The sequence below is a fragment of the Lygodium microphyllum genome, chromosome 28 (assembly GCF_053477565.2).
Source record: "Lygodium microphyllum isolate KBCC chromosome 28, Lygodium_microphyllum_v1.1.10, whole genome shotgun sequence".
Classification (NCBI taxonomy): Eukaryota; Viridiplantae; Streptophyta; class Polypodiopsida; order Schizaeales; family Lygodiaceae; genus Lygodium; species Lygodium microphyllum.
Window position 1 is genome coordinate 6,205,843 of NC_141162.1, and position 26,779 is coordinate 6,232,621.

General features: G+C 41.5%; 2 protein-coding genes across 2 annotated transcripts; both read right to left on the reverse strand.

Moving 5' to 3' along the window:
- Nucleotides 1-16,144: 16,144 nt before the first annotated feature.
- On the reverse strand, nucleotides 16,145-16,788 carry LOC148011153 (uncharacterized). The gene is made up of 2 exons (XM_087669896.1): nucleotides 16,367-16,788; nucleotides 16,145-16,189 (listed from the first exon to the last, which is right to left on the reverse strand). The coding sequence occupies exon 1, from the start codon at nucleotides 16,786-16,788 to the stop codon at nucleotides 16,399-16,401; it is 390 nt and encodes a 129-aa protein (XP_087526022.1). The 3' UTR covers nucleotides 16,145-16,189; nucleotides 16,367-16,398.
- A 3,645-nt stretch (nucleotides 16,789-20,433) lies between these two features.
- LOC148011154 (uncharacterized) lies at nucleotides 20,434-23,272 on the reverse strand. Its single transcript, XM_087670657.1, has 5 exons — nucleotides 22,810-23,272; nucleotides 22,664-22,731; nucleotides 22,086-22,580; nucleotides 21,597-21,987; nucleotides 20,434-21,512 (listed from the first exon to the last, which is right to left on the reverse strand). The coding sequence occupies exons 1-5, from the start codon at nucleotides 23,270-23,272 to the stop codon at nucleotides 20,458-20,460; spliced, it is 2,472 nt and encodes an 823-aa protein (XP_087526783.1). The 3' UTR covers nucleotides 20,434-20,457.
- Nucleotides 23,273-26,779: the final 3,507 nt, after the last annotated feature.

The window sequence follows — 26,779 nt, forward strand, 5'->3', positions numbered from 1 at the left end:
AAAATAGAGTTGTCCGGCTGGGGAAGAGGACAAAGGGGGCGTGAGAAACAAAAAGGAAGACTATTTTTGAAAGAATGAGTTTTTTTTTTGGAAGGGAAAAGGTGGCAAAGAAGGAGGAACACAGGAGGAGCAGGAAAACGAAGGGAGGAATGGAAAAAGAAAACAGGGAGAAAGGGAGATAATGGCTTTTAGGTGGCGAAAACCTTCAGAGCTCTAAGATAAATATTAGCAATGATTGCAATCGCACAATCAGTAAGGCAGAGAGTGTTAAAATGAACGTGGAAGGGATCTTATTAGGCCATATGAAGACCACTGACAGTGGAGAGCAAAGTATAGTGATGACATTGGCATGCAATCGGAAACAGAAGATTCTGCTTGACTTATTGAAGTAGGACAGGGTAATACAGCTGAGGAAGAGCTGTCGATTGGGAACACATGAAAATCCATCGCTAACATTCCGCGCAGGATCAAATCAGATCTGGAAATACTGATCTCGTGATGGTGCATAAAAATTCTTCTTTGTGGCACTCCTGTGAAGTTTCCTGTCGCAAGATTTCCCAATTCAACGAACTGTCATGCATTCACCAGACTAGAGAAGGCGGCCGTCGAATAAAACATGCGTAGAGGAAGGAGGCTGCTAGCGAAGCTCGACAAAGGCTACACAGGGGTGATGAGTATAAAGGAAGCCAAATAAGAAGCTGATCGCAGGGAGGAGGACGTGGATCATGTGGAGCCCTCACAAATCTAAATCGTTATGATAGCTATGGTAGTGGACGGCGTGGTGCTAGTCGATATGGTAGTGGTGGTGGGCCTATTCGATATGAAGTCAATTACAGAGACTGATCTAGGCCTTATGAAAGGCGAGGTGGACGCCCTTCGTATGAGGATCACTATTGACAAAACTGAATTCAGAGTTTTTGTACATCTGCAGGGCAATCCGGTGCACTGTGGAATATTGATGGGATCTATTGAAACAATCAATTATAGTGGCAATAACAGGAGCTATGATCTTTGTTGGCCTCATCTCCTTCAGTGTGATTTTGATGCTGCCCGTGACAATACTATGGAGGGGAGTTCTGCGTATACTATACATTTGATCAACAGGTTTTTTTTACCGAGAAGCTGTTCCATTTTAAAGGCAAAATAAAGTTCAGATGAGCTTTGAATTCCATGAAGTGATGCTGTTCCTGATGCTGTTCTTGAGAAAATTTATAAAGACTAGATCTTTATTGATCTGAAAGTCCTCCGTTTCTGAGGTGAATGTCTGCAGCAGAGATTTGTCACCCTACAACTATACATAAAAGGGAAATAGGGACAACATTCTGGACCTGGAGTCTGTGGACTGAACAAGAGATTTATGTCAACAGTTTACAATGGAAGTTATGCTCAATTCTTCCACTTGAAATTCTTATTTAAATCATATTAAGAGCAGAAGAGTTCAGCTTGATACTCATAAATTATGACCTGCGTAAATCTTCACCTTTTTGCTTGTAAGAGTGTATTTCATATAGCACTAGTGTTCTCTCTGTCACAAGGAAGATTTTCTATAGGGTTCAAAACTGTTCAAAGAATTCTTAAAGGCAGTGGATTTGTCTGAAGAGTTGTTGAAATATAAATATGATTCTTTGTGAAGGCTACCACTATTGACCTTCTATCCTGAAATTATTCAAAGTCCTCGGTGGTCGCGACTTTGCTTTCAAAACCCTTCGACAACGTATAGATGAAAAGAGAAATACCCAAGATTGTAGTGTCCTTGCTCACTTCGAGGATGCCAATGGTACCATGGAAGGTTATTGTGGCTTGATCCAAGATATTCTGAAGCTTGACTTCAGACGATTCTTTATATATGTACTAGATGTGAAGTGGTTTAAAGAAGTGGTAACAAATGGTGAGCATTGCACAATCAGATGTCATCCAAGTGGTTTTGTAATCATTGACTCTACAAGATTTCACCAAAACAAGAATGACACATTAGTACTACCTCAACAATGCGAGCATGTATATATGCAAAAGCTAATTTTTTTATATGTATATATATGATACATATACACAATATAATAAGTATTTAAGTTTCTTGATTTTGTTTTTCAAATACAGGTTGTGTATCATCCAATGGTAAATAATAACCAATGGTGGTATATCATCCTTGTATCTAATCGTTCAAAACCAATATATGGTAATATTACCCACATAGAGATAGCATATGACAATCCAACAATTAATGATGATGTACACGATGATACCATAATGGATTATATGCGTGATATAGTACAAGATGAACCTCGCGAGGATGTTCAAGGAAATGTAGAAGAGGACAATAATGTGATTGTGGATGATATTGATGAAGTTATTGAGAAATATAGCAACACATCTGATAGTGGGATAGAATTATTTGTTTCGTTACCTCTTGGTAACATAGACCTAGAAGTAGATAGTTTAGCAAGGGCTGATCTCATTGAAGACGAGATGGATCAAGTTTAAAGCTAAATTGAATTTTCCATAATAAAAAGAAAGTATTTTTTATCATCTTCAAGTAGAGAAATTACGAGATACATGCAATGCTTGCTACTAATTGTATGATAAGGTTTCTGTTGCTTGCCGCTAATTACTTATATCAAGCTTGTCAACTAGAGGAACTACCATTCATTAGAGAGCAATGCAAAAATAATTATATTAAGTTCAATTTCAGGTGGTTAAATAATTATGCGTTTGAAGACGCGTCTATATTCGCGTTGTCAAAGAGTTTACTGTTTATGATATAAATCATGGGATTCTTATGAACACAAGAAGAGTTTCACTGGAAGTTATATGAGATATTTGCATACAAAATTCAGGCATTGTTAGACAAAAAACACCTTAGTTATACAAGCTCTTTTAAATTTAGCATATAATTTGCAGTTATACCATGTACATTTATGAAAAATAAGTCTATGGGAACTTATAACTTGGACATCTAGAAGTAATTGATAGTCTACTGGATAAATCACATTAGTTCAGGTACAAAAATATGGTCAGAACCCAAAAATGTTGCCAAAAATTGTCAAAAGTCCACTAGGTTCACATGGGACCAGAAGTATTTGACTTAGGTAACCAGCAAGTGACCTAGGGTGGTCAAAAAGTGACCAGGGATTGAGCAGAGAGCAGCCTGCATTTTTCGGCACAAAATGCGGGCTGCACTATCTGAGAGAAACTGGAAGAAAGCTGGAGCTGAGATGCATGAAATGGAGCATGCAAACTGAAGATGAACAGGCCCAACTACTGAAGATGTAAACATGGTGAGAGCTCCACTTCTCTACCTCTTTGGTCTGACGAAAATGCATGCTGAAACTGTCTATAAAAGAGGGAAAATCTGAGAGAAGAGTATTCAGCCTGCTCTTATGCACGACTTCTCTCATTTTGATTACCTTATTCTTGGTCCAATGAAGCCCGACTTGTACCCAAGTACTTGAGTGGCTTTGGGGCAAGCAAAGGGTGAGGATATTGAAGACTTATGGACTGTTATGGGCTGAAATAACCAGTCATAAATAGGGCAACCCACTATTTTGATCTATTTTTATGAGCAAACATGGGTTTTTTTATGGTTGTAATGAAGGAAAATGACCTCTTTTCTTCAGGACATTGTTCATAGATGATCAAAAGTGCTTCTTCTTGAATTTATTCACTCATTTTGAACTTGATTATGGGCTAGAATTTTCCGTTTTAAAATAGGGTTGAAGCTAAAATTATTCATTTCCCATTCATTTCATGTATCTTTGGCTCAAATCTTGGATGCATTTGATTCTATCAACAATATACTTGACCTAAAGGATTAAAATCCATCTTTGTACATGAAATAAATGCCATTAGAGCTTGCATTTGACATTCAAAAATGAATTGGAAATCTGAAAATATCCTTTATGAAATGATGTATGTATCCTGAAGCATTTGATGTAATCAAGTTAGCCTTATTCCTTCTGTTCATGCATGCTATGTTCAAAGTGAGAAGGCTTGAATTCCTCTTCCGTACCTAAATTATTTCTAAACCCTAAATCTTATTAAAACCCAATCCATTTTTCCTTTCTAAATCTTGAATCCTAAACTCTTCTTCTGCACTAAAAGCCCCGGTGGTAGACCTTCAACTCTTAACGCGATGACAGTGTCTATTTACATGGATATATAGACGCAAAATTCGCATCTATTTACATGCTCTTTTACACGCACATATAGGCGCAATGATAGATGCGCCCAACTTTGCACGTCTATGCCTCGTTTCTGTTGTAGCGGGTGTGTGACCTCGAGGGATCCAAGGGCGAGCTATAGATCATCGCCATCCAAAACCTAGTCCCGCCCCGCAAAGGAGCATCAAACAGACTCTGCAAAAAAAGAAAAAACTACACATCAATCCACCATACAATAATGCATTCTAATTAAACATGGTAACTACGAACAAGAAAGACGAGTGACTTACAAGGCCACCGTGTTTATACAATCAGTCGATCAATGTAGTGAGATCGTGCCTCTCTGCATATCGAGTCTCAAGGCCAATCGAATCGCGATTTGTAATGGAGTGCTGCAAAGAAAACAAAATACAACTGTTAGAAATACAATTGTCACTACAAAGGATATTGCAAAAAAATAAGCAAGCAAAACAAAAGAAAAACTTACAAAATCCTCCAGACATGTCTTGTGGCCAAACCACTCCCAAGATGATGGACCACTCCGGCCTCTAGTCCTGCCCTTGCCGCCTCACATAGCTATCTCCAATGTCTTGGAGAATCTGTAGCCTCCTCCTTAAGTCAGCGCTAGTCGTCCACGTCTAGCCACTCGGGCTTTGCATCCCCACTCTTAAGTGACTTGCATGTGTTCGATCATCTGTGTGACATATATGCATGGATGCACTCCATCATCCAACCCGTAGAAAATCTATCTGTTGTAGCTGGTACTGGAAACTCCTCATGCAAGGATGCTACTATGTAGTCCTTGCTCCCCTCTGGTATGTTCTTCTAGTGATCCAAGTTGTGCCGAAAAACTTGTTGGCACAACTCTCTCGTGTGGCCATCACCCTCCTCTCCTCATCATTCATGATGATGGCTCCTGACCTATCATCTAAAAGGTAGGCATACCCCTCTGGGATATGCCTAAGATAGGTCTTCTCTCACTTGCGACTATAATCCTGGGTATATCGAGGAGACCCCTATACCTCTAGTATACTGATCAGGGTAGTATCTATGGGAGTAGCACCTGCGGACGGTTGAGCAAAAGCCAGAGTGAGTGGAGTAGACGTCCCCACAAGTATGAAAAATCCCAAAGGGACACAATTCCAACAAAATGACAAGGTGAAGATACCACGTCCGTGACTCCACAGCAAACACCTAAGCCACGCTCTCTAGAACGGCCACGAGAGCGAGTAGTAACACCAGTATCCCAAGCCAATCGCGGACTCACTGTATCCAGATCTCTGCAGCATCCCCTTGAACCACTCCCTCCATCTGGCCCAAGTCTGGAGCATCGACCTCGTCTGCTCAAAACTGAAGCATTAGATTGCGTCGAAGTAGATCTAATAGAGTAGCCTGATAGTGTTCAAGAGACAGCTCTTGGTCCGCCATGCCTCTAAATCTTGCCATCTGATTTGGAGACATGCACGTAAAGATCTCATGCAGCTTCTCATCGCTCATCCCTCGACTCATCCTGATGATCTAAGTATCCACAAAGGTCACCTGCACAGACAAAAAATGATGTTAGCATAATCAATTTAAATCATACAAAGCACGGTAATATAAATCTTAAAAAAATGATCTTACTTAAAATGCATATCTTATGTACAGTTACAAGCAATTCGTCAACGAATTGAGTAGGTGGATGCTCCAAGTATGAAGTATCCTATGGTCCCATGTCAATCTCCTGACACAACTCGGCATACACTAGAAGGTCGATAGACATGTCACCACAAAAGGATGATTCCACCTCGTTCCCAAAGAATTCTTGGACTCATGTATTTCCATCATTGTTACCCGATGCTAGCTCCTCTACATGCTCCAAGCTTTGGGTGGCCTCCACCCCTTGCAATATCGACCCCTCTATTTGCATATTGTCCTCACATATGCTCAGAACATCGCTTTGATCATATACTCTCACACTTCGGGGAGCTGAAGGTATAACATACCACCATTGAGGTTGTCGGGTTTGGATAGAAGATTACCTTTTCACAATCATGTACAAGAGATATTTAACTATTGTGACATGTACCATGTTGTAATACAATTAAAAAACAAATGAGTTCATGCACTTGTTCACAATGGGCTGGCAACACAAAGGTATCGCGCAAATCCGTTCTTTTTTTTTTGGAATCTATTTTGAGAAATCTAGATGGATCTTGTCGAATTGTCGCTCCGGCTCCTTCAAGCACCACTTTGAACCACTGCATATCAAATAGTATCATGGAGAAGCTACAGTAATCCACTGTAATAATACTTTGCAAGTTCCCAAAATACTCCATCTCATCTATAACCGTGTTTGGATTCGTTGTTTGTCATCGATTCTCTTATTCGAATCTTGCCATGATACCATAGTCTATTGTGGAGTGCATTTTGTCAATACGCTCCACATGGTATCGTGATGTTATAAGGACACAGTGTGAAAAAGTATGGAATGCATCATCATCCAACTTCTTTATTGATCTAGAGAGTTGATGTAATCTGAGCCATTAGTATTAGTATGAGTTGCATGGATTATCCAAAAATACTAGATTTTTTTATCATTTTAACCTATTTTTTATATTATTTATTGTAAAAATCTGAAAATTTTAGAAAAAAGCTTCTAGATTTGGATGACATGCAAAAAGCTAGTTGCTTTTTCAGCCAATTAGGGGATTTTCATAAGAGGGACAGATTGACGAAATTGTGTGCATCACGATCGTTGTAAACAAGCTAAAAACTGTAGATTAAATTGAAAGAAGAAGAAGGAGTGATTTGGGAGATTCGTGATCAGGTGCCCTAAAGTTCTACCCCCCTTTCGCAGTCAATGAAGCCATCAGATTTGGGTTCCGAGCAACAGAGAAGGAGCTTCAATTTTTATGCTTATTTTCTTCTACGAAGAAGCTCTAGGAGATCTAATGCCTGGAGATTGCTTCTGAGTAGTGCAAAGATTCCAGGTTCTTTCAATACATATTGATTCAATTCATTGTGATTTGTCTTTGTAGTTTTTATCACTTAGGTATTCTCTATCTTCTCTTCCATCTCCTATCTCTACTTCCTTTTACTTCTGATCCCCGGTGGATTCGACCTTTCAACAAAAACCCCTCCGACATTGGTAAACCCCACGTGAAAGGTCATCAAAAGAAGGAAAGACAACATGGGAGAACCTTCGAATACATTCTCCAGTGATGTTTTGCAACAGTTGGTGCAAAATATGAATATGCTTTTGCAGGTGCAACAACAACAACAGATGATGCAAGCTTCAGCTCAAACAAAAAATGTTGTGATAAATGCTTTGCAAGTAGTTGAGTGTGAGGTAAAGTTATTCAATGGCAGGAATGTATATGCATATGTATATATACCTATACTCAGAAGATGGAATTATTTGGGGTGGCTTAATCTGCATGAAGCGAGTATTTTGTACGTGTTATTGTTCATGAACTGAAAGCACGGATTACTGAATTATACTTGCAGGATGCTTATTGGGAACATAGACATATCGATGGTGGTTTTTGATGAACATTGGCACTGCCGCTATTTGCAACACAAAAAGCATCACTATTTGCATCGCAAACTATGATGCCACTAGCAACACAAATTGCAATGCTATTTGTGATGCATTTAGTAATGTAAATAGTGAAATAAATAGTGAATGTGTTCTGGAAAAAAAATAGTGTTGGAGACTCAAGCATGCCATTTTTAGGGCAATAAAATAAATATGTGTGTGAGAGAGAGAGAGAGAGAGAAAGACAGAGACAGAGATAGAGACAAAGATTGACTACCACCACTGCTACCACCACCATCATTCACAAGAGAACAAGAAAGAAGTGTGAAGGAAAAAAGGGTTTCTTCTTTGAGCCGTTGAGATAGGTACATTATTTCTCCTCTCTTTGTTTGTGTATTTTCTTCTCTTCTCTTTAACTTCTTATTTGTGAAGAGATGCATTGAAAGAGAGGGGGAGAGATAGAAAGATAGTGTAACGTGTCCACTTGTATCTTCAAGACACGTCTTAGCAATCCCTCCAGCACTCCCATGGAATGTTACGGGGTTTGCGATCTAGGACTTTCTACATCTGCCATGTAACGGAAGTATTCTGGCCGTTCCCACTTAGGATCGACCTGAATTAGGGTTTTCGTTATTGGTCATTTCCTAACGGCAACTAGCATTGGACCCAAGTAACCTACTTTATGCAGAAACTCCAGGTCCGAAGCGGATTCACGCTCCACTTGGTTCAAGGAGAATGGGAAACGAGAGGGATGCAAGGCTCAACCTCTCTGCCATAAGGCATAGTCCCATTCCGTTCCCTTAAAGCAACGTAAATTGGAATCAGTCATAACTCTAGGTCAACACATTTGTTGTTCGTGTTCTTTGGTTGTCCATCGTGATTCGAGAAAAGTTCCCGGCCAACCGGGACCACCCATCCGTAGGACCGGACCTATGGCCACATCCACCGCACTTTCCTCGAGTTGTTTTAGTTATTTTATTACCTAACACATTAGTTGGACATGTAACAATCAACTTCTTTAATTAACCCATTAGGCACTGGTTCTTTCACATAATCTTATCACTTGACATAGAAAAACAATATCAAACAAGTTCCTTATTAACAGGTTATCATATTTATCTTTGAAATACAAAGAGTCCAGCCCGTAGGCTTATCCACAATCTATCTGAAGGCTATCCAGCAATCCACAAGGATTACCGATCCAAGTTTCCGCCCGTAGACTAGTATATGGGCCTTGAGATCCAATCTCGAGTCACGTTAGCCTCTTGTGCAGGGCCCGGAAGGCGAGGGATTTACGGCCAGAGCCCCTCGTGGCACCCAAGTGTCCTCCTACTCCAAGTAGCACTCAACGGAGAGACCTCTCGTGGCGGGCTTGGTCCACTTGCCCAGCGTGGTTAACAACCCCCTTGGTTAGGGTCAGGCAGGCAATCGGGGGTTACTGAAGCTGCCTCTCCCTTCAGGCCTTCAACTTGAAGTATAGATATCCATTTATCTTTTAATTCATTGATCAAACAAAGCCAAATAGTGCTCTAGAATATGTAGCAAGCACAAACATTTCCATTGATCGTTTTTGTTGGCAAACTGCTAAGGGATGAATCCTTCCTTTCGAATGCGTCCAGCACTCGATTCGGGATGCCTTGTAACTTGGCAAGATCCCCTATATCCTGGGTAACTGCATACCCTATTATCCCGACTTGGTCAAACCTTAAGTTCCTAGGTTATTTCAGTTTATAGGCTGGTCTTTAGTTTCCAATCAATCTTCTTTACTCAAGAAAGATACTAAATTAGGATGATTATTCATCCTCTTGCAAGATAACTTGCGTAAGGACCTGCCAACCTTGTTGTAAGAATTTTTCCATTCCCTTGTGATCCAATCACAAGATCATATGACTCCACACTTGCTGCGCAAGTGTCGCATCGAACTATGAGACTTATTCTACTCATTGAATGGAGTCACAAACAATTTGTTCCTGATTACATTAGGCTGACATCGTCAGTCCTAGAGTTCCAAGTTCCATCTCGTAAGATTCTTAGGGACAATCCTAGTTCACTTTCCAATTACATTTCACTGTCCTTACATTCAATGAATGTGGGCAAGTATTTAAGGTATAAGAGTTTCACTTTTTAGCAATACGTATGATTAGGTCACGTATTAATTTTCTAGTGAATTTCTTGGAATTTAACTCATTCTAAACGAGTACTCTGTGGTTAAGGTGTTTTAGGTTTATGCCAATCTGTTTAACTCTAGAAGATAATTACGTGATCATTTCCACATGACTCATTGTTTATGCGTAAATTGATTTTTTTAACCCTAACTTATCGATTTGAGGTCAGGCATAGGTTAGGTTAATTCCAACTAATCTTCCTATACTTTGCGAACAAAATTTATGCTAAACAAGCAACCTTTTACTTGATAATTTATGCAGTTGACAAACAATAATTTCCTAGAGTTATGCATCGTAAGAATCATTTCATGCTTTGCACTTTCCATGATGATTCATTGTGAAGAGGATATAGGTTAATAGTGCGATATGCAGTTTATACATCTAGGCTTAAACGAAGTATACTATTTTAATGGACATTAATCTAATTTTTAATTCATTTCAATGCATAAAGCTATTTGCTAGAAATGCATTTATGCTTCCTTTATTTTGCATGTTTCATTGAAAGTATTAATGACTAAGTTCCTCCATCGTGAGCATTTAGGATAAAAATATATCCTATTTCCAACAACTAACCTTGCATGATTGAATTACAACAATACCAAATAAAAATTAGGAAGGAAAACCTGGGCTTGGGGTGAGATGTCCACATGGATGCCAGGAGATGACGCTCCCACGGCTGTGCCTTGGACTTTCTTAGGAGGCATCGCAATTGTAGTCTTTCGGTCATGTAAGCAGCTTTACAATTCCTTTTTGAAATCCCACCATGGCTCCCTTTTGCAATAACTTACACCATCCATCGAAAGTAGTTTTAGAAGGCTCCCTCCTTGAAGTAGGGATTTCGAAAAAAGGGGTGTTTCAAAATCTTTTGTGGATAAGACCCATTGAATCCATGGGAAGGGCTTAATGGCCTTGTAAAGACTCGCACAAACGGGGAATAAAAAGGTGTGGAATCCCTTACGAGGGCTTTTGAGTGGGAAAGGGAGGTGTCAAAAGAACCTCAACACTCTCTTTTTCTTTTACGAGTAGGGGAAAAAAACAAAGCTCCAAGGGGTATTTAGCATGGGGAAAGAAAAGGGCTAAGGGGGCCCTTAGGGGGGGATTTGAGATACGGGAGGAAAAAATAAGGGCCTTTGAGGGAAAAACTTTTGGAGCGAAAAGGGCCTAAGACTTCTTAAAGGCCCCTCCAAGGAGAATTTGGGGGGGAAAAAAACTTATAGAGGCCTAAAGGGAAGTTTTCAGGGGGAGGAAGAAAAAGGGGTAGTCCAAAAGGTTATAGGAAAGAGGTTTTAGGAGGATTTAAACACCGGGGGGAGGGAGGTGATTCCAAAGCCCAAAGGAAGGGGGCTTAAGGGAATTTTAAGACATGGGGGGGTTTCAAGAGGCACAGGAAGGGGGGCTTGGAAGGTTTTAAGACACCGGGGGGAGGCTAATAAGACCTTTAAGGTCTGAGTTCTTTTGGGGGGGGGGAAAGGGGGCTTTAGAACCACGTGGCAGGGGGGGAAAGAAAACCAACGCTGATTAGCGGCGTTTTGACGGCTGGGGCGCTGTTTGCGACTACAGAGGGCAACGGATTGTGATGGCATCTCCTCCTTCAGCAGCACCATGGCAGTCCTCCCCTCTCCCTCAAGCGGCACAGGCGCAGTCCTCCTTGGCTTCTCTCTCCCTCAAAGCCTTCTCTCCCTCACTCATAGCCTCAGAACCGTGTCGTGGCGGCCCTCCCTCCTTGTCCTTTGCTAGGCGGCAGCAGCCCCTAGGGTTTAAATAGGGGAAGGGAGGGAATCCTTCCTCCCCTATGTGGCTGCGCCATGGCGATTAGTAGCTAGCGAGCTCCATTGAGGAGCTTTTTCATGCTTTCTATTCCCCTCCCCCTCCAGCATGACAGTCGACTGGGGAGGGGGTAAGGAAATTTTTTTTCCATTATCCTAGTAATTTATCAAAATGCTATATTATTATCCCCACTCCTTAAAAAGGGGGTTCATGCATGATTTGTAGTGTTGGGTATATTACAGATAGACAAAAGAAGGGAGACATAGGATGAAAGAAAAAGGGAGAGAAATAAAGAGGGAAATAGAGGGGAGAGAGAAACATAGAGAGAGGGGTAAAGAAAGGGGAGGGAGAGAGAAAAAAATAGAGAGGGAGGGAGAGAGGGAGAGAGAAAAAGGGGGAGAGGGAGAGAGAAGCAAATAGAGAGAAAAGCGGGTGAGATAAAGAAAGGGAGTTAGAGAGAAATGAAGAGAGGAGAGAGAGGGAGAGAGAAATAAGGAGATAAAGGGAGTGAGAGAGACAAAGAGAGAGATAGAGAGACAGAGAGAAAAACTAAGAGAGAGGACAAGAAAGAGAGAGGGGGTGAGATAAAGGGAGGGAGTGAGAGAGAAATGAAGAGAGAAGAGGCAAGGAGGGTTACATAAGAAGATGAAGGGAGAGAAAGAGACAAATAGAGGGAGGGAAAAAGTTAGATAGAGACATAGAGAGAGAGGAGGGAGAGGGAGAGAAACAAGGACAAGGAGAGAGAAACAATGAAAGAGAGGAGAAGAGAGAGAGAATGAAAGAAGGAAAGAGAAGCCAAGAGAAAGGGATGGAGATAGAGAAACAACAAGGTAGAGAGAGGGGGAAGAGATAAAAATAGAGGCATTGAGGGAGGGAGAGAAAGAAATAGAAAGAAGGAGAGGAGGGAGAGAGAAATAAAAATAAAAAGGGAAGAGAAAAAATAAAATAGGGGGAGAAAGAGGGATAAAAATATAGGGAGAGGGAAGAGAAAAATAGAGAGAGGGGAGGGAGAGAGGAAGGGAAAAATAAGGAGAGAGATAGAGAAACAAAGAGGTACAGAGAGAGGGGAATAAAGAAAAATAGAGAGATGGAGGAATAGAGAGACATAAATAGAAAAAAAGAGATGGGAGAAAGAAATAGAAGTATAGAGGGGAGAGAAAAATAAAGAAGTAAAGGGATGGAGGAAAAGTAACAAAGGAAAATAAATAAAAATAAAAAATAGAGAGGGAGTGGGGAGAGAAACAAAGAGAGAGGGAGAGGGAGAGAGAAATAAAGATGCGAGGACAGAGGGGAGAAGAGAGACATAAAAAGAGGGAGAGAAAGAGAACAATAGAGACAAAGGGAAGAGAAACAAAGAGAGAGGAGGGAGAAATAAAGATGCGAAGGGAGAGAGAGGGGGGAGAGAGAAACAAAGAGAGAGGGGAGAGAAATAAAGATGCGAAGGGAGGGAGACGAGGGAGAGAAGAAAATAGAGAGAGAAAAAAATAACAAGGGAGAGAGAAAAATAAAGTGTAGAAACAAAAATAGAGGGAGAGAGAAACAGAGAAATAGATGGAGAGAGAAAAAAAGTTGTTTTAAAAAATAAAAAATAGGAAAATGAAAATAAAAAATAGTAGAACAGAAACAAAGAAAGAGGGAAAAACAAAGGGAGAGAATGGCTCCTACATCGGTTCTAGTAGGGAGGGTAGATCAGGTGGATGTTGTGGAGACACCGATACAATGTCTCCATCCCGTTGATCAAGTGGACACTTATCACCTCCAAGATTTGCTACACCTATAGGTTCCTCTACTTTCTAACTCCAAGTTTCACTCAATTATCCATAGGTGGCACCCTTATGGGTGCTACTCCGAGAGATACCACACCTATAAGTATGCCATAGATGTACATGGATCTCTTGGTTATGCCCAAGAGTATCATCGAAGATGGAAGAGGAAACATCTTACAACCACCCCATCAGGGTCTCGAAAATCGATACCGCAATCATGAATATTGAGGTAAGAGGGTTGATGGCACATATGAGAAAGTTGTGCCAATACATATTTAGGCACAATATTCTAGACCACTAGAAAAGCATACTGGAGGAAACCAAGGAGTATGTGATTGTATCCTTGCATGAGGAGTTCTCGGTACCTACAACAGTTGATCGATTCCCCATTGGATGGATGATGGACTGTATGCATACATATGTCTCATAGACAATCAGATGCATGCATAGCAGTCAAGAGTGACTCTCCAAAGCTTAAGTGGTTGGATGCAGAGGATTGGTGGAGACTCAGGGAGGAGTTTGCAGATTCTCCAAGACGATGGTGGTCACAGTGTGAGGCAGTGAGGATACAGCTATATGCAGGGGTCATGCATCATCTTGGCGTTGGACATAGAACTTATTTGAAGAATTTCGTAAGTTTTTTTTTTGTTATATTCACTTACTTATTAGATGTAGTACTTGTACTAATATTCTTATTTCTTACAATGCTAGTTTGTTTTCCTTGCAATACTTTATCACAAATCACAATCCCATAGAGTTGGAGACTCTGTATATGCAAAGAAGCAAGGTCGCTCTTCTCTTATCAATAGATTGTATATGCATGCCATTTTGGTAAGTTATGAATTTTTTTTGGTTTTTAGTGTCTACTTTTCTTATGGTGCATTATGTTATATAGATTAATCTTCAGTTGTTTTATATTGTAGAGTCCATTTGACGCTCCATTGCATCGAGATGAGCTCTTAGACGACATGGAGGACTTATAGCACTCGCTTGGATTCGTGGAGTATACATCCCTTACTTTTTTGGCCCTATAGTCCATATAGGCTCTTTCTATATTGCCTTCCTTCAATGTATTTGTAAATCTTGTATGGACTCACATTTTGTGATATTTATTGATACATCTTTCTATTTTTGGATTTTACTCCCTATTAGTCCATGTAGTTTTATAAGATATCATTTATCAATGCTATACTTATTTGGAAATAAAATCAAATAATATTTTTATTATTCCATCTCACGATGCATGTGTTTCGACAACAGTTGTATGCTCAATCTATAAATGATTTATGGAACTTTTTTCAATATATGTGATTGGAAGATTTTCTTACTAACAAAAATTTTCCCCCTGTAACCATCATTATTAGCATTGCAAATAAATGTACATGTGTCACTATTATAGTATTGCAAATAAACCTACGTGCATTGCAATAAGCATTGCTATTTGCATCACAAAATGCTACGTATATTGCGACAATTTTGTAGAGATATATATACCAATAGTTTTAGCGATGACTAGGGATAATTTTTTAAATTAATAATTCCATCACTTTAAACATCAGTATATGGCTCGTATATTGTAGTGTTATGGACTAATGATAAAGCAACTCAAATAGGGAACGAAAGGGGACTTTGTCATAGATGTAAGTCTCTACCTGAAATTATTTCTCATATCTTTATAACTTTCCCTTTGATATAGAAGCTATCACTTCACATTTTTCCTTCACCCCCAACTCTTTACTTGGAAGGAACTTCTCATTGGAGGAGCTAATCAAATCCCATCTCAAACTTGGACATTCATTTATATTAATTCCTTTGGCTTGTGTAGCAACGCAAGAATTTAGTCAACTTTGAAAATGATAAAACTAGTTCAACGTGAGGATTGAGATATGAATTGGTTATGCAAGTCCTTTGATGAGAAATACGGATGTGTAAGAAGCAATCTCCTAAAGCACTTCACCAGAGAAAGCATTTCTATCCAAGAGTCAATAACATGAAATCTAGTACTAGAAGGAGATTAAGGTTAGAACAGTGCTTGCTTCACTCCTAATCTCCAAACCACACCACCAATTGACAAATAGCAACTTAGCTTGCTAACCTTGAAGCCATTACTAGTCAATCACAATAGTCGGCTTCTAAGCTTGGGGAGTACTTCCCTCCCTGTTCATGTAAATACTACTTCAATAATATAACACAACTTTTTTTGGTTCGTTCTTTTAAACAAATGCCAATCAAACTTTCTCTTTTTGCATTCATGATTTTCTACAACTTTTTGCTTTTTCTTCTTTGCATTCATATTTTCATAAAACATTTTGCATTTGTTTTTTTTTTTTGCTTTAAAGGCCAATCAAACTAGTGTTAGTGCCCAAGACTGAAGAGGGAGTTTGCAAGGAAACCAAGAACACCCATTCCTGTGCATTCAATTGGTGTCAGTTTGGATATTCACATTCAACGCCAAAAAACCTCCGTGATTCCAAAACTGTAATGGGGTCTAACAAAAATAGTTATAACAGAAGCATCATATAAATACATAGAATGACCCGATTCTGTGTAAGAAACGTAGATTGCAAGCATCTCTCTTGTGTTTATTCTTGATGATCCAAATGAGTACGTGGACGAGATCAGTTCTCCATGAACCGGGTTATTTATTGATTTTATTCACATAGCATGGCATAAGCGAATTACAGCACAGAGAGAGCGGCATAAATCGTGCTATTTATTGACGAGTGTTCACGTAATAGCACAGAGAGAGAGGCAAACAGAACAAAGAGAGGGTGAAGCTGTGCCTAATCGAAACGATACGCTGATCATCAAATTCTGCAAACAAAGCAAAGGATCATAGCATGTGAGAGAGATGTCACAATTAATCAGACAACTCATCAAGGTAGCTCTACTAATTTATTGCTTAGCTAGGCGCACGCCCGCGTGCTGTACTAGCATGCAGTGTCACGACTATCGAAAGCTTAATTACAATACATTACATTACGAACGTACCCTAGGAAGGTTTACGTATGAGTTTTGACTCTTCAGCCCTGAATCCAGACGGCACGCAGCTTGGTTGCACCCTGCACCACACAGCCTGGCCCGTAGATCTGTGCAACGGCGCTGCTGGAGCCCTCGCAGTTCTGCTGGTTGTGGACGGACACGCGGGTGCCAGCGCTAACGTCAGAGATGCGAAACGCACCCTGGTCGTTGAACTTCTGGCACGTGTTGCCGTCTACGAAGGTGTTGGTCGGAGCTCCATCGCAGCTCGCTGGGTTGAAAATCTCGATCTTCGCCGCTTCGGCCGCCGGCGACAACGTCGTCACGACCAGTAGTGCTATGCATAGCAGCAGCAGGGACAGTACGGCGCTAGGACGAACAGCATGATTGATACCGTTTATGCGGACGAGCGGCTGCATATAGTAATTCGCCATGTTCGATTGTAAGATGAGGGGACTGCAGCTGACAATTAGGGCTGAATGTTATAGTGATATACGATTCGGTGTTCTAGGCCGTGGTTGGTTGGACGTATTAGCTCTTTCCTGGCCGCTTTATATGAATTTGAGCCGTGTTGTACGCAGATTCGCTAGGTACCCTGACCGCCCTTCCTGAAGACGCTTGGCTCAGCAAAGTTTACCATCGACGACCGGCATCGACCCACCAGATTCAACGCCATCGCTGCAAATTCAACGTTGTGGCTGCATCTTCAACTCTAGCGCATCGTCGAGACTTCGCCAATTGTGCTTGTTTATGTTCCGATGTTTGTTTGGACAACAGCAGCTTTCCTGGGGTGAGAAAGACATGTCATCTCCGAAGCGACGACGTGAAAAAGCTAGCCGGGTGTGGAAACAGTCAATTTCGTCTTCGAACTTCGAAGCCACGACGTGAAAAAGGTCTCGTTCCTAATTGGTAAAGGTCTCGTCCCTAATTGGATATGAGGATATTTTCTAGGCACCTCATGAGTACCCTTTCACTTCGGAACGTCTCTCGTCCGTATTACGTAACTGATAAGACCAACGCGAGCCTCAACACTAACTCCCACGGGGTCATAATGACCTCGGGGAGTTGGGATCAACGGCTCACGTTGATCCCCCTCCTCACGACCATGCGCCATCGTTGATCCCACGAGGATTAAACCCATCCTCAATTGGTCGTCCCGCCCGAGATCATAAACCAGACCTCCCCAGAAAAGTGCGCCGTTGATTGGCAGTCTCCTACGTGTCCGGCATGCGAACTGGAGCGCCTTAACTCCTCATTATTGGAGGGCCCCGCAGAATGTGCCGCCGCCGTTGATCAGGGTGTTATCAACTCCTGGGAACATGCGAAGTGCCAGATCAACTCCCGCCCTGCGGTTATCCCACCCTGCGGCTCATCCCTGCGGCTCATACCCTGCGGCTCCCTGCGGCTCTCTCTCTCTCGTGCCCTGCGGCTCCCTGCGGCTCTCCCTCCCGCCCTGCGGTTATCTCGTACCCTGCGGCTCTCCCTCTCTCTCGTACCCTGCGGCTCCTTGCGGCTCTCCCTCCCGCCCTGCGGCTCCCTGCGGCTCTGCCTCCCGCCCTGCGGTTCACTCCCAGCACCCTGCGGCCCTCGCCCAGCGAGCTCCCGCCCAGCGAGCTCCCACCACCCTGCGGCTCAACCACCACCGGGTTCATCCCTCCCGCCCAGCAAGCTCCCAGCACCCTGCGGCTCCCGCCCAGCGAGCTCCCGCCACCCTGCGCACATCCATCAGCACACGAATGGCCTCGTGAGCTCCCAGCCGACGACTTCATCCCTCGGCTCTCTGCGGCTGGTTGCCTCCCAGCTCGGTGGCTTCATACCAACTCGGCGGTTGGTTCGGGTGTTTCGAGACCCACCCACGGACCCATTCGGACGCGAGCTGGTCTTCATCCACGTCAGCAACTCCCAAGTCCACGATTGTGTCTCCCAGAGTGCGCATCCCATGCCCATTCGGATGCGTGCTGGTCTTTATCCACCGTCTTGTATGCGCCTCCGTCTTGTATGCACCTCCGCCTTCATTCCTCCCACAGTCGGTGAGACCCTGACTCAGGAGGCTGCAGTGTGACCGTGACTCAAGAGGTTGCAACATCTCCCACGGCCCAATCGTCTTCATCAGCGTGACGCGTGTGTGGGAGGCACTATCTCCCGTCTCAGGCTCAATCCTTTTGTAATATTTCACAACAATCTCTAAATAATGCTCTTTGGATGCATAACTCCTGTTGGAAGAGTTTGTTGATTATTATCTAGGTTGCTAATGTCGCAATCATTTTGCAATAACCATATGTGCTCTGTCGCAATCATTTTGCAATAACCATATGTGCTGTGTCTGATACGTGTCCGCGCCTAAGTGTGATAATCATGCATGCATTTCCTTTAAGCTTGTATATTCGATTGATATATAATGTTTACTGTGGCTAACATAAATATGAACCCAATAAATGAATGTGAGAATAACAAAGGGAGTTACAACTCTATTTATGTCACTAAGCTTACAATCATCACTTAGCATTCAACCTCTTTTGAACCATGCCACTTTGTGGAGAATGGGTTGCACTAAGAATTTAAGATAACCAAAAAGGAAAGCTAAATCAAATTCAAGTTTCTAAGATAAACTATGATGCATGTGCAAATTGTGAAAGTGGTTTTGGGCTCAAGCTTTGAAGAGGTCACAACTACATGTTTTCATAATTTAATTATTCAAGCACTGCTTTCCTTTTTATTTTTCTAAGAAAATTAATGGTCTTAGATTTAAGTAGCTATTGGTACACCACAATAAATTAGCTCTACTTCTCTAAAGTTTGGGCAAGAGATAATACCCTTGCCAATTACATGTGGTTGTAGAACCTCAATCTTGGTTCCAGCTACATTAATGAGACTATCCTTGATGTAGTTGCAAGCCCACCGATCATCACTTTTAGCTTTTTCCATGCCCCAAAATCTACTAAATGGTCAAATTTGGCAATTATACATTTGCAAAGCACTCTATATAGGTCAAATTTGGCGAGTATTGGGAATGGTATGAATGTGTTGAGTCTCAATCCTTCGCAAAAATTATTGATTGGAATCCTATAAGAAGCCCAATAACCATGTTACAATGTCAAAATATATATTTGCACTAGGAATAATAAGGCAAGGCACTAGTACTTGGAAGTGTTGTAGTGACGTGATAGCTTGGTGAAGAATTGTTGATACTCTACCAATTTTTTGAATAGAGCTTTTTTATTGTTACTAAATTGAACACATCTAATCGTTAGATTGGATGTGGCATCCACCATTGGTCATAAATCATGACATATTCTATATTTGGTCTTTCATCAAGCATGTCCACAAAAGTTTAGTAGGTTATCAACTTCTATATTTTTTCATCGAGCATATTCTATATTTTTTTATGGATCATCCAATGGTTATCAACTTCTCACTTTTTGTTGTTTTGTTACATGGATTATCTAATAGAAATCATTAATTGATCTTATCTCAATGTTACTAATCTCACGATTCAATGTTACTAATCTCACGATCTAATGTTACCAATCTAACGATTTCATTGCACCATAGCACTTCATTACATTATTCCATAGGATTCTTTGTTTAGAAATCATTAATTGATCTTATCTCTCTCTCTCTCTCTCTCAAATTGACCATAGTATCATGAATTGAACTCATAAACATTTGCTTATTTGGTTGTGTAGTCACCAATGATTCAATGTTACTAATCTCACGATTTAATGCTACTAATCTCATGATTTCATTGCACCATAGTATTGCGGTTACATTATTCCATGGGATGTGTGGTTCAACTTGCTTTATCACATGTGTCAACTATGCTTCCCAACAATGCACCCATCATTACTAACTTAAGCTATCAATATTTGCGCAACTCTTTAAATATGAGAGCATGTCACATCTGGATTACATGAACATGTAGTGATAAGAAATAACCTGTTGGATGTGTTGCCAAATATACACACTAATTTCTAATTAGTAAAATCATATAATTATCCAATACGACACTACCATAAAATCCAAAACACCACCATAAAAACTAGCTAATTCCAGCAAATAGAGCAAGATAAAATCCAGGAGAACGTTATCCATTAGATGGAGAATCATGTGTACAGTACAAACATTTTGAACCTAGATGCCAAGACTTCTGTGATCGTGGACCCATCAGGGAACGAGAGAGAAAACTGACGCTCCTCATTCTCACTGTTGTAGGTGCAATACAAAATACGACAAGTGCCAATGTAAGACTCACCATACAATCGCACCGCCTTGCCGATCAAGATAGAATCCGCTGGATGAGGAGCATACCGCAGGGATAGAGGGAGTAGTGCATGGCAAGTATTGCATGAATACACTGCGAGAGGGTCCACCAAAAATGTTTTGGTGCAGCAATGAGGACAATATATCCATGGTTTTGGGCTAAACCTTACACGACCCCTCCCTCGTTGATGCTTGCGCCTTAACACGCCTGTAATAGATGGACGCTTGGGTTGTGATGAGGACTCCCCCCTCTCATTTGGACGATGACGATGATCCTTGCCATGACCTAGGCGCGTCTGTGTCACATTTTCCTGGATCTGATAGATCCCACCCTTTTTAGGCATGTCAATCTCCTGTGGTGTGAACATGTGAACAAGAGACTCTTTAGCACTTTCCAGTTGGCGCATACAAGCATCCATCTGTGCCGCTGTGTAGGATGGAATCCCATCCTCGATCCTTTGAAGGAGGTCTCTAAAGTCTGCGATGGAGGACACGAGTTCCCCTTTCTGCACGCCACCATCGGAAGATGATCCCTCCAATCCTGTGATTTTATCGCCACCTGGTCTTTCCTTTATGTCATCAAAGACATGTGCACTATCGATGATGGGGAGAACCTCATGAAGGTGAGGAAAATAGCTCTTCAAGATGAGCCTCAAACCATGAAGATGTTTACAGTCAGTCGACCAATCAGGGCAATCACAGTAGTTTGATTGTACACTTACATGATACCATTTTGCATGTTGGATGGTGCTTGCTATTTTAAACAACATGGTCCCCTCGTTAATGACTTGAAGAGAGGATGGATCTTGCTCATACCGCTGAAGAATCTTCTCCCCTGCTGCCAATCTAGCCGTATGACTCTTGCTTGACCCATAGACTTTGAAGCGCTCAGAATCAGCTGGCATAAAAAACATGTATAAGACAACAATGCGTTTTAAGGAAAGGTCAAAAGTGCAAATAGAAAGGAAATTGACCACATTACCTATCTCTTGCTTTTGCTTGAAAAACTCCAAAGCCGATCCACCCATTCTAGAACCCGACGATGAGTCACCAACAAGGGCGTGCAGCAGATCCAAAATGGACCTGTTGATCCTAGCATCAAGTAGAGTGTACTTGATATATTGCCAAAGTCTCTCGATGAGGTTTGTTGTGTCGACATTGCCATGTGGAAACATGCGACCAAACTTGGGCCATCTTGCACGCCAAATACAATCTTTCCCACACCATCCATTGGTAACGTATCGGACCACATTCGGATGAGCGGAATAACGATGAAGCAATTGCTCAAACATATCATCAAACTGCGACTCTGTAGGGCAATGCATAAGATTGGACAAAGAGGCATACACATGATCGCGCTCATCTGTAGGGACCTTGGTTCACGCAAGAACATGTAAAGTACTCACTGTCAAGCTCATGGAACTCACAAAAAGGCAATGCTTAAAAGTAAAATGGTATTGAAAAGGTGTACCTGTGGCAAGAGATTTTCAACCCATGCTTTCTTTGTGTGGAACCAGCATAGAATAATATGGCATGCTCGTTGACGCTTGTTGCCACCAAGGTAGTCAGTGGTCCAACAATGAGGGTCTTCCAGAACAACCTTCGAGAGCGCCTCCAGCTCTGGCTGGGACTTATCAATCACCAGGGCAGCAGGGCGAATATCTCCCATCCTAGAGAGGACTAGTCTCATGGTGATTTGCAAAGCCATAATCTCTTGGTTTGACCCATTGTCGCTAGTGCATAGCATAAACCAAATAGGGATACCCACCCCATGTTGGTTTGGTAAAACCGCCGCATAAAGCGGAAGACCAAACACATTGGTCTTGAATGTGCTGTCGATTGCCCAAGCATTGTTATTTGAGAACCTCTTACTCATTTGCAACATCCATTCGTCCTGGACTATCAGTACGAATGGTTTGTCCTTGTCCTCTATGGCATGAGGATTGTATGGTTGGCAATAGAGTACCTAAAAGACCATGTAGATGATAGTATCAAATAGATATACTAATTTTCACAGCTTATAAACGTTTATGAGAATATGTCAAATACCTTGTTTTGATCTCGTAGACGGAGAGCCTCCAAATACATTGCCATCCAATCATCCTTCGAAAGTTTGCCTGCAACAGGATGACACATAGAACATTGACGCTCAAAGCAACCTAGAACCATAGACAAAGGCTTAGAAGGTAGCATACCTTCAGTTCGAATTTGATATGATAGTGTCTGTACCTCCCTTGGTATCATGAAGAACCTGTAAATGACACGATCCAATGGAGAGGCATTTTTCAAATGAAACCGCTCCTTGCTAAGGCTCATCTTCGCAACGTGCCGGCATGTCCCAACGTCAAACAGGTCATCCTTGCAACAATCAATCACAGTTGGATGCACCGGCAAGTGATACAAGTCAGCACGAGATCCAGGTACATGACCCTCGTGTGGTCCATGGACTCGTATAGTGACATCATAGAGATCGTCTTTGTACTCTATTTGCACCTTGAAAGGGCAACCACATTTCTTCGACGTTCGCAACCTGCGGATTTGGGATCCCTTTCGAGTTGCTCTACCACTGCGATGACATGCATATTCCACTATTGTCTTCCCTAAACCATGCTTTTTGGTTGAGCGAACCTTGCCCAACCTAACACTGTGTTCAAGCATGATTTCTTGAAGCCTCCGCTCAACAAGAGATCTATCTACAGTAAACTCCAAGATGGGTGCTCTTCTTTCTTGAACCTTCCCATGAACGAACAATGGGCCTTTATAACCATGGGGCCTTGTGAACACCTTGCAAGTACACCCACTAATGAGATCTCTCACATACGCAAGAGGAATGCCATGCCTTCTCAAGTCAGTACACCACGTGGATTTGATGGAATCAATTGTGACATTGATACCCTCGTGAGCACCTGTAACCTTGTTTATGTGATTTTCAAGGAATATGCTCTCCCACTCCTCTATACATGCAATGCGCAATGATGGCTCCGATTTCAAGGCCAATGTAATGTATCCATCGCCATTTCTACCAATGCAAAGACCTTCTCTGATTCTTCTCCACTTCTTCAAGTCGAGCAACTCCCTCCTGTGGAGTTGCTTGAGCACCTCCAATGTGATGGCCTTCTGCCCGCTCAAATCACTGACCATCAAGCTGTAAGTCTCTCTATTAAAAGAGAAGTACTTCGATGAGGTATAGGTAGTTGGGCTTGGTGCATTGTTAGTGATTTCTTGTGGTGCCGAATCATTGTCTCCACTTAAGAAATCAAGCATCTCAACCTCGTTGCTTGATGATCCATCTAATGTCTCTTCATCCGTGTCGAGATCATCGATCTCAATGTCGCTTTCCATAATCCATGCGTGTTGACTACATACGTATATATCACCAAAACATCATTCCAATGCCACAATGCATCCAATGCAAATATGAGAGGAAGAAAGAGAGAGAGATATGCACCTTGTAGTGGAAGTCATGACCAAGAAATCGTAATATGAACCTCAAACCTTTGTTCCAATGATCGCGTGAGCTTGTATGCGCTTGGAATATGGGCATCCAACCTCGGTTCACAACAGCACACGAATGCGCCCTGCGTGCAGGATTTTCCTGTGGGTAATACCGAGAGCTTTTCGGCTTTCGGTACCCGGTCAACACAGTTTACTTTAATGGCTGGGTTTACTTTAATGGCTGGGTTTACTAGTAGTCCACGATTCAAAAATACGTATCAGAGATAGTGGGCCCCGCTGAATCTACTATCTCTTACTGCCAGCCCATGCCATCAATTTTAACGACTGGCGGTGCATTTATAGTCCTGGATGGGTTTACTTTTGCATGTGGTTGCGAACATCCCCGAATTTCGAGACGCCGTTGCTCCGTCAGATCCAAGTTTTCGGCTGGTTGGGTTTCTATTTGCGGGTTGGGTTTTGTTAATCTGGATGGGTTTACTTCTGCATAAAGTAGCGGCTCTGATGCGAGCCTTTTTTCGGGGTGAAGAGGAGCCGTTGATCCCAACTCCCCGAGGTCATAAAGACCCCGTGGGAGATAGTGCTGAGGCAACGCGAGGCTCTGGCGCTGGCACTCGTTCTTAAAAATCACGTGACTTGTCAGTACTTGTATTGAAGTGGGCGCAAGACATTCCAATAGAAATGTGACAAGTGCACAAGCACACTTGCAAGCAATGTTTATCATAGGCCTATGCCATAGTTAAGTTGCATTCATCACTTCATGCAACATGCCATGCAACTACACAAGCCTATTCATCACTTCATAGAAAGACATTACAACATATAGGGATGAGAAATTGTGTTTGGAATTGAGGGAGGTAAAATATTATATTAGAGTTTAAGGAATTTATTGCATGAGCAAGAAACAATAGATGCATTGGTTAAGGTGGGATTGTACACTCTATGGAATGCTTAGACTAGGGGAGCCGTATTGTTATCTTAGCTAAGCGGATGGGAGAATAGAGAATGTGTGTCAATTTTAAACCCGTAAATTCTACTACACATAGGATCATTGTTCCTTGCATTTGACTAACCAAATCTTGGACAAAGTAGAAAGCTTTTAAAGTATAGTCTATGTGATGAGTCCTCATGGTATTTCTAATTGTCCATTGCTTTAGAGGATCCGAAAAATAAAACCTTCATTAGGCTAGGGTGATGATTTTTTTACATGGTGTTGATTTTTGGTATATCTAATGGGGAAACCTCATTTTGGAAGAAAAGAAATGTAGCATTGGCTCCCTATTTGGAAAATTTGATAAGGATATTTCTGAATAATCTTCTATGTATAGTGTGTTATGATCACTATGAGAAGCTTGATATGGCTTTTAGTAAGGTAGATAGTTTAGGAATTTACATTAGTCCTAAGAAGTATAAAGTATAAGTGAGAGCAAGGATTTGATACATGGTATCCAAAAATGAGATTGAAGCTGAACTTGACAGCATAAAATCTTTGATGCTACTTTTCTCTTTCAAACATTTAAAAAAGTTTATGACTTTTATCTAAAAGGTATAATATCTAATCAACTTTAAACATTTAGTGCCAAAACTATTATTTCCTCTTCAACAAGCTATGAGGCCAATCCCCTTCTTGTGTATTAAGAAGTGTGAGAAGTTATTCTAAAAGTTAAAGGAAGATATAAGAAAACTAGAAAGTTTGCATGCACTTGATGTGGAAAAGAATTCTAGGTGACACTACAAGATATAGGCCTTATACCGACGTTAAAAGCGACAAAAATGTAAATAACCAAAAAAATTTCCCGTCATCGAAAAAAGCGTCGTTATTGACGACGCCCTAGAATAGTCGATATCAGTGTCGGTATCAGCGTTGCATTTGCGAAGCTGGTACCGATGCTAATACCGACGGTCTGCGACGATAATAAGACGCCAATAACGACGCGAGCAGTAAATTTGCGATACTAATAGCGATAGTAACAGGGGAAAAAAACATTTTGTGGCCTGCCATATGTAGCAATATGTTCTTTATTTGGGCCATACAAAATAGTTTCTGCACTGTGTACAATGCTCATGCAAACAAAAACAAAGTATACTGAAATCATAACACTGATACATATGAAATAAATACATGATCACATAATGAAAGCGATTGGTACAATCATGACAAGATATCACTAATACATAGAAAATATCTACACAGATCAGGCGACCAAAAAAGATAGGGGTGTGAGCTCCAGGGATCCAAGGGCGAGCTACATATCCTCGCCATCCGAAAGCTTGTCCCGCCGCAAAGGAGCATTGAACGGACTCTGCAAAAAAAGAAACAACAACACATCAGTCCACTATACAATAATGCATTCTAATTAAATATGGTAACTATGGACAAGAAAGATGAGTGACTTACAGGGCCGCCATGTCTATACAATCGATCGATCAATGCAGTGAGATCGTGCCTCTCTGCATATCGAGTCTCAAGGCCGGTCGGATCGCGATTTGTAATGGAGTGCTGCAAAGAAAACAAAATACTAACTATTAGAAACATGATTGTCAGTACAAAGGATATTGCAAAAAAATAAACAAGCAAAACAAAAGAAAAACTTACAAAGTCCTCCAAATATGTCCTGTGGCCACCACTCCCAAGATGACGGACCACTCCGGCCTCGATTTGTGCCCTTGCTACCTCGCGCTGTTGAATCTAATGTCTAGGAGAATATGTAG

Coding starts and splice junctions, on each gene's coding strand:
- LOC148011153 (XM_087669896.1), bottom strand. CDS start 16,788: ATGGCGAATTACTATATGCAGCCGCTCGTCCGCATAAACGGTATCAAT.
- LOC148011154 (XM_087670657.1), bottom strand. CDS start 23,272: ATGCTTGAACACAGTGTTAGGTTGGGCAAGGTTCGCTCAACCAAAAAG. Junction 22,581..22,663: donor GTCTACGAGATCAAAACAAG/GTATTTGACATA, acceptor ATGGTCTTTTAG/GTACTCTATTGCCAACCATA. Junction 21,988..22,085: donor TTGAAAATCTCTTGCCACAG/GTACACCTTTTC, acceptor GCGTGAACCAAG/GTCCCTACAGATGAGCGCGA.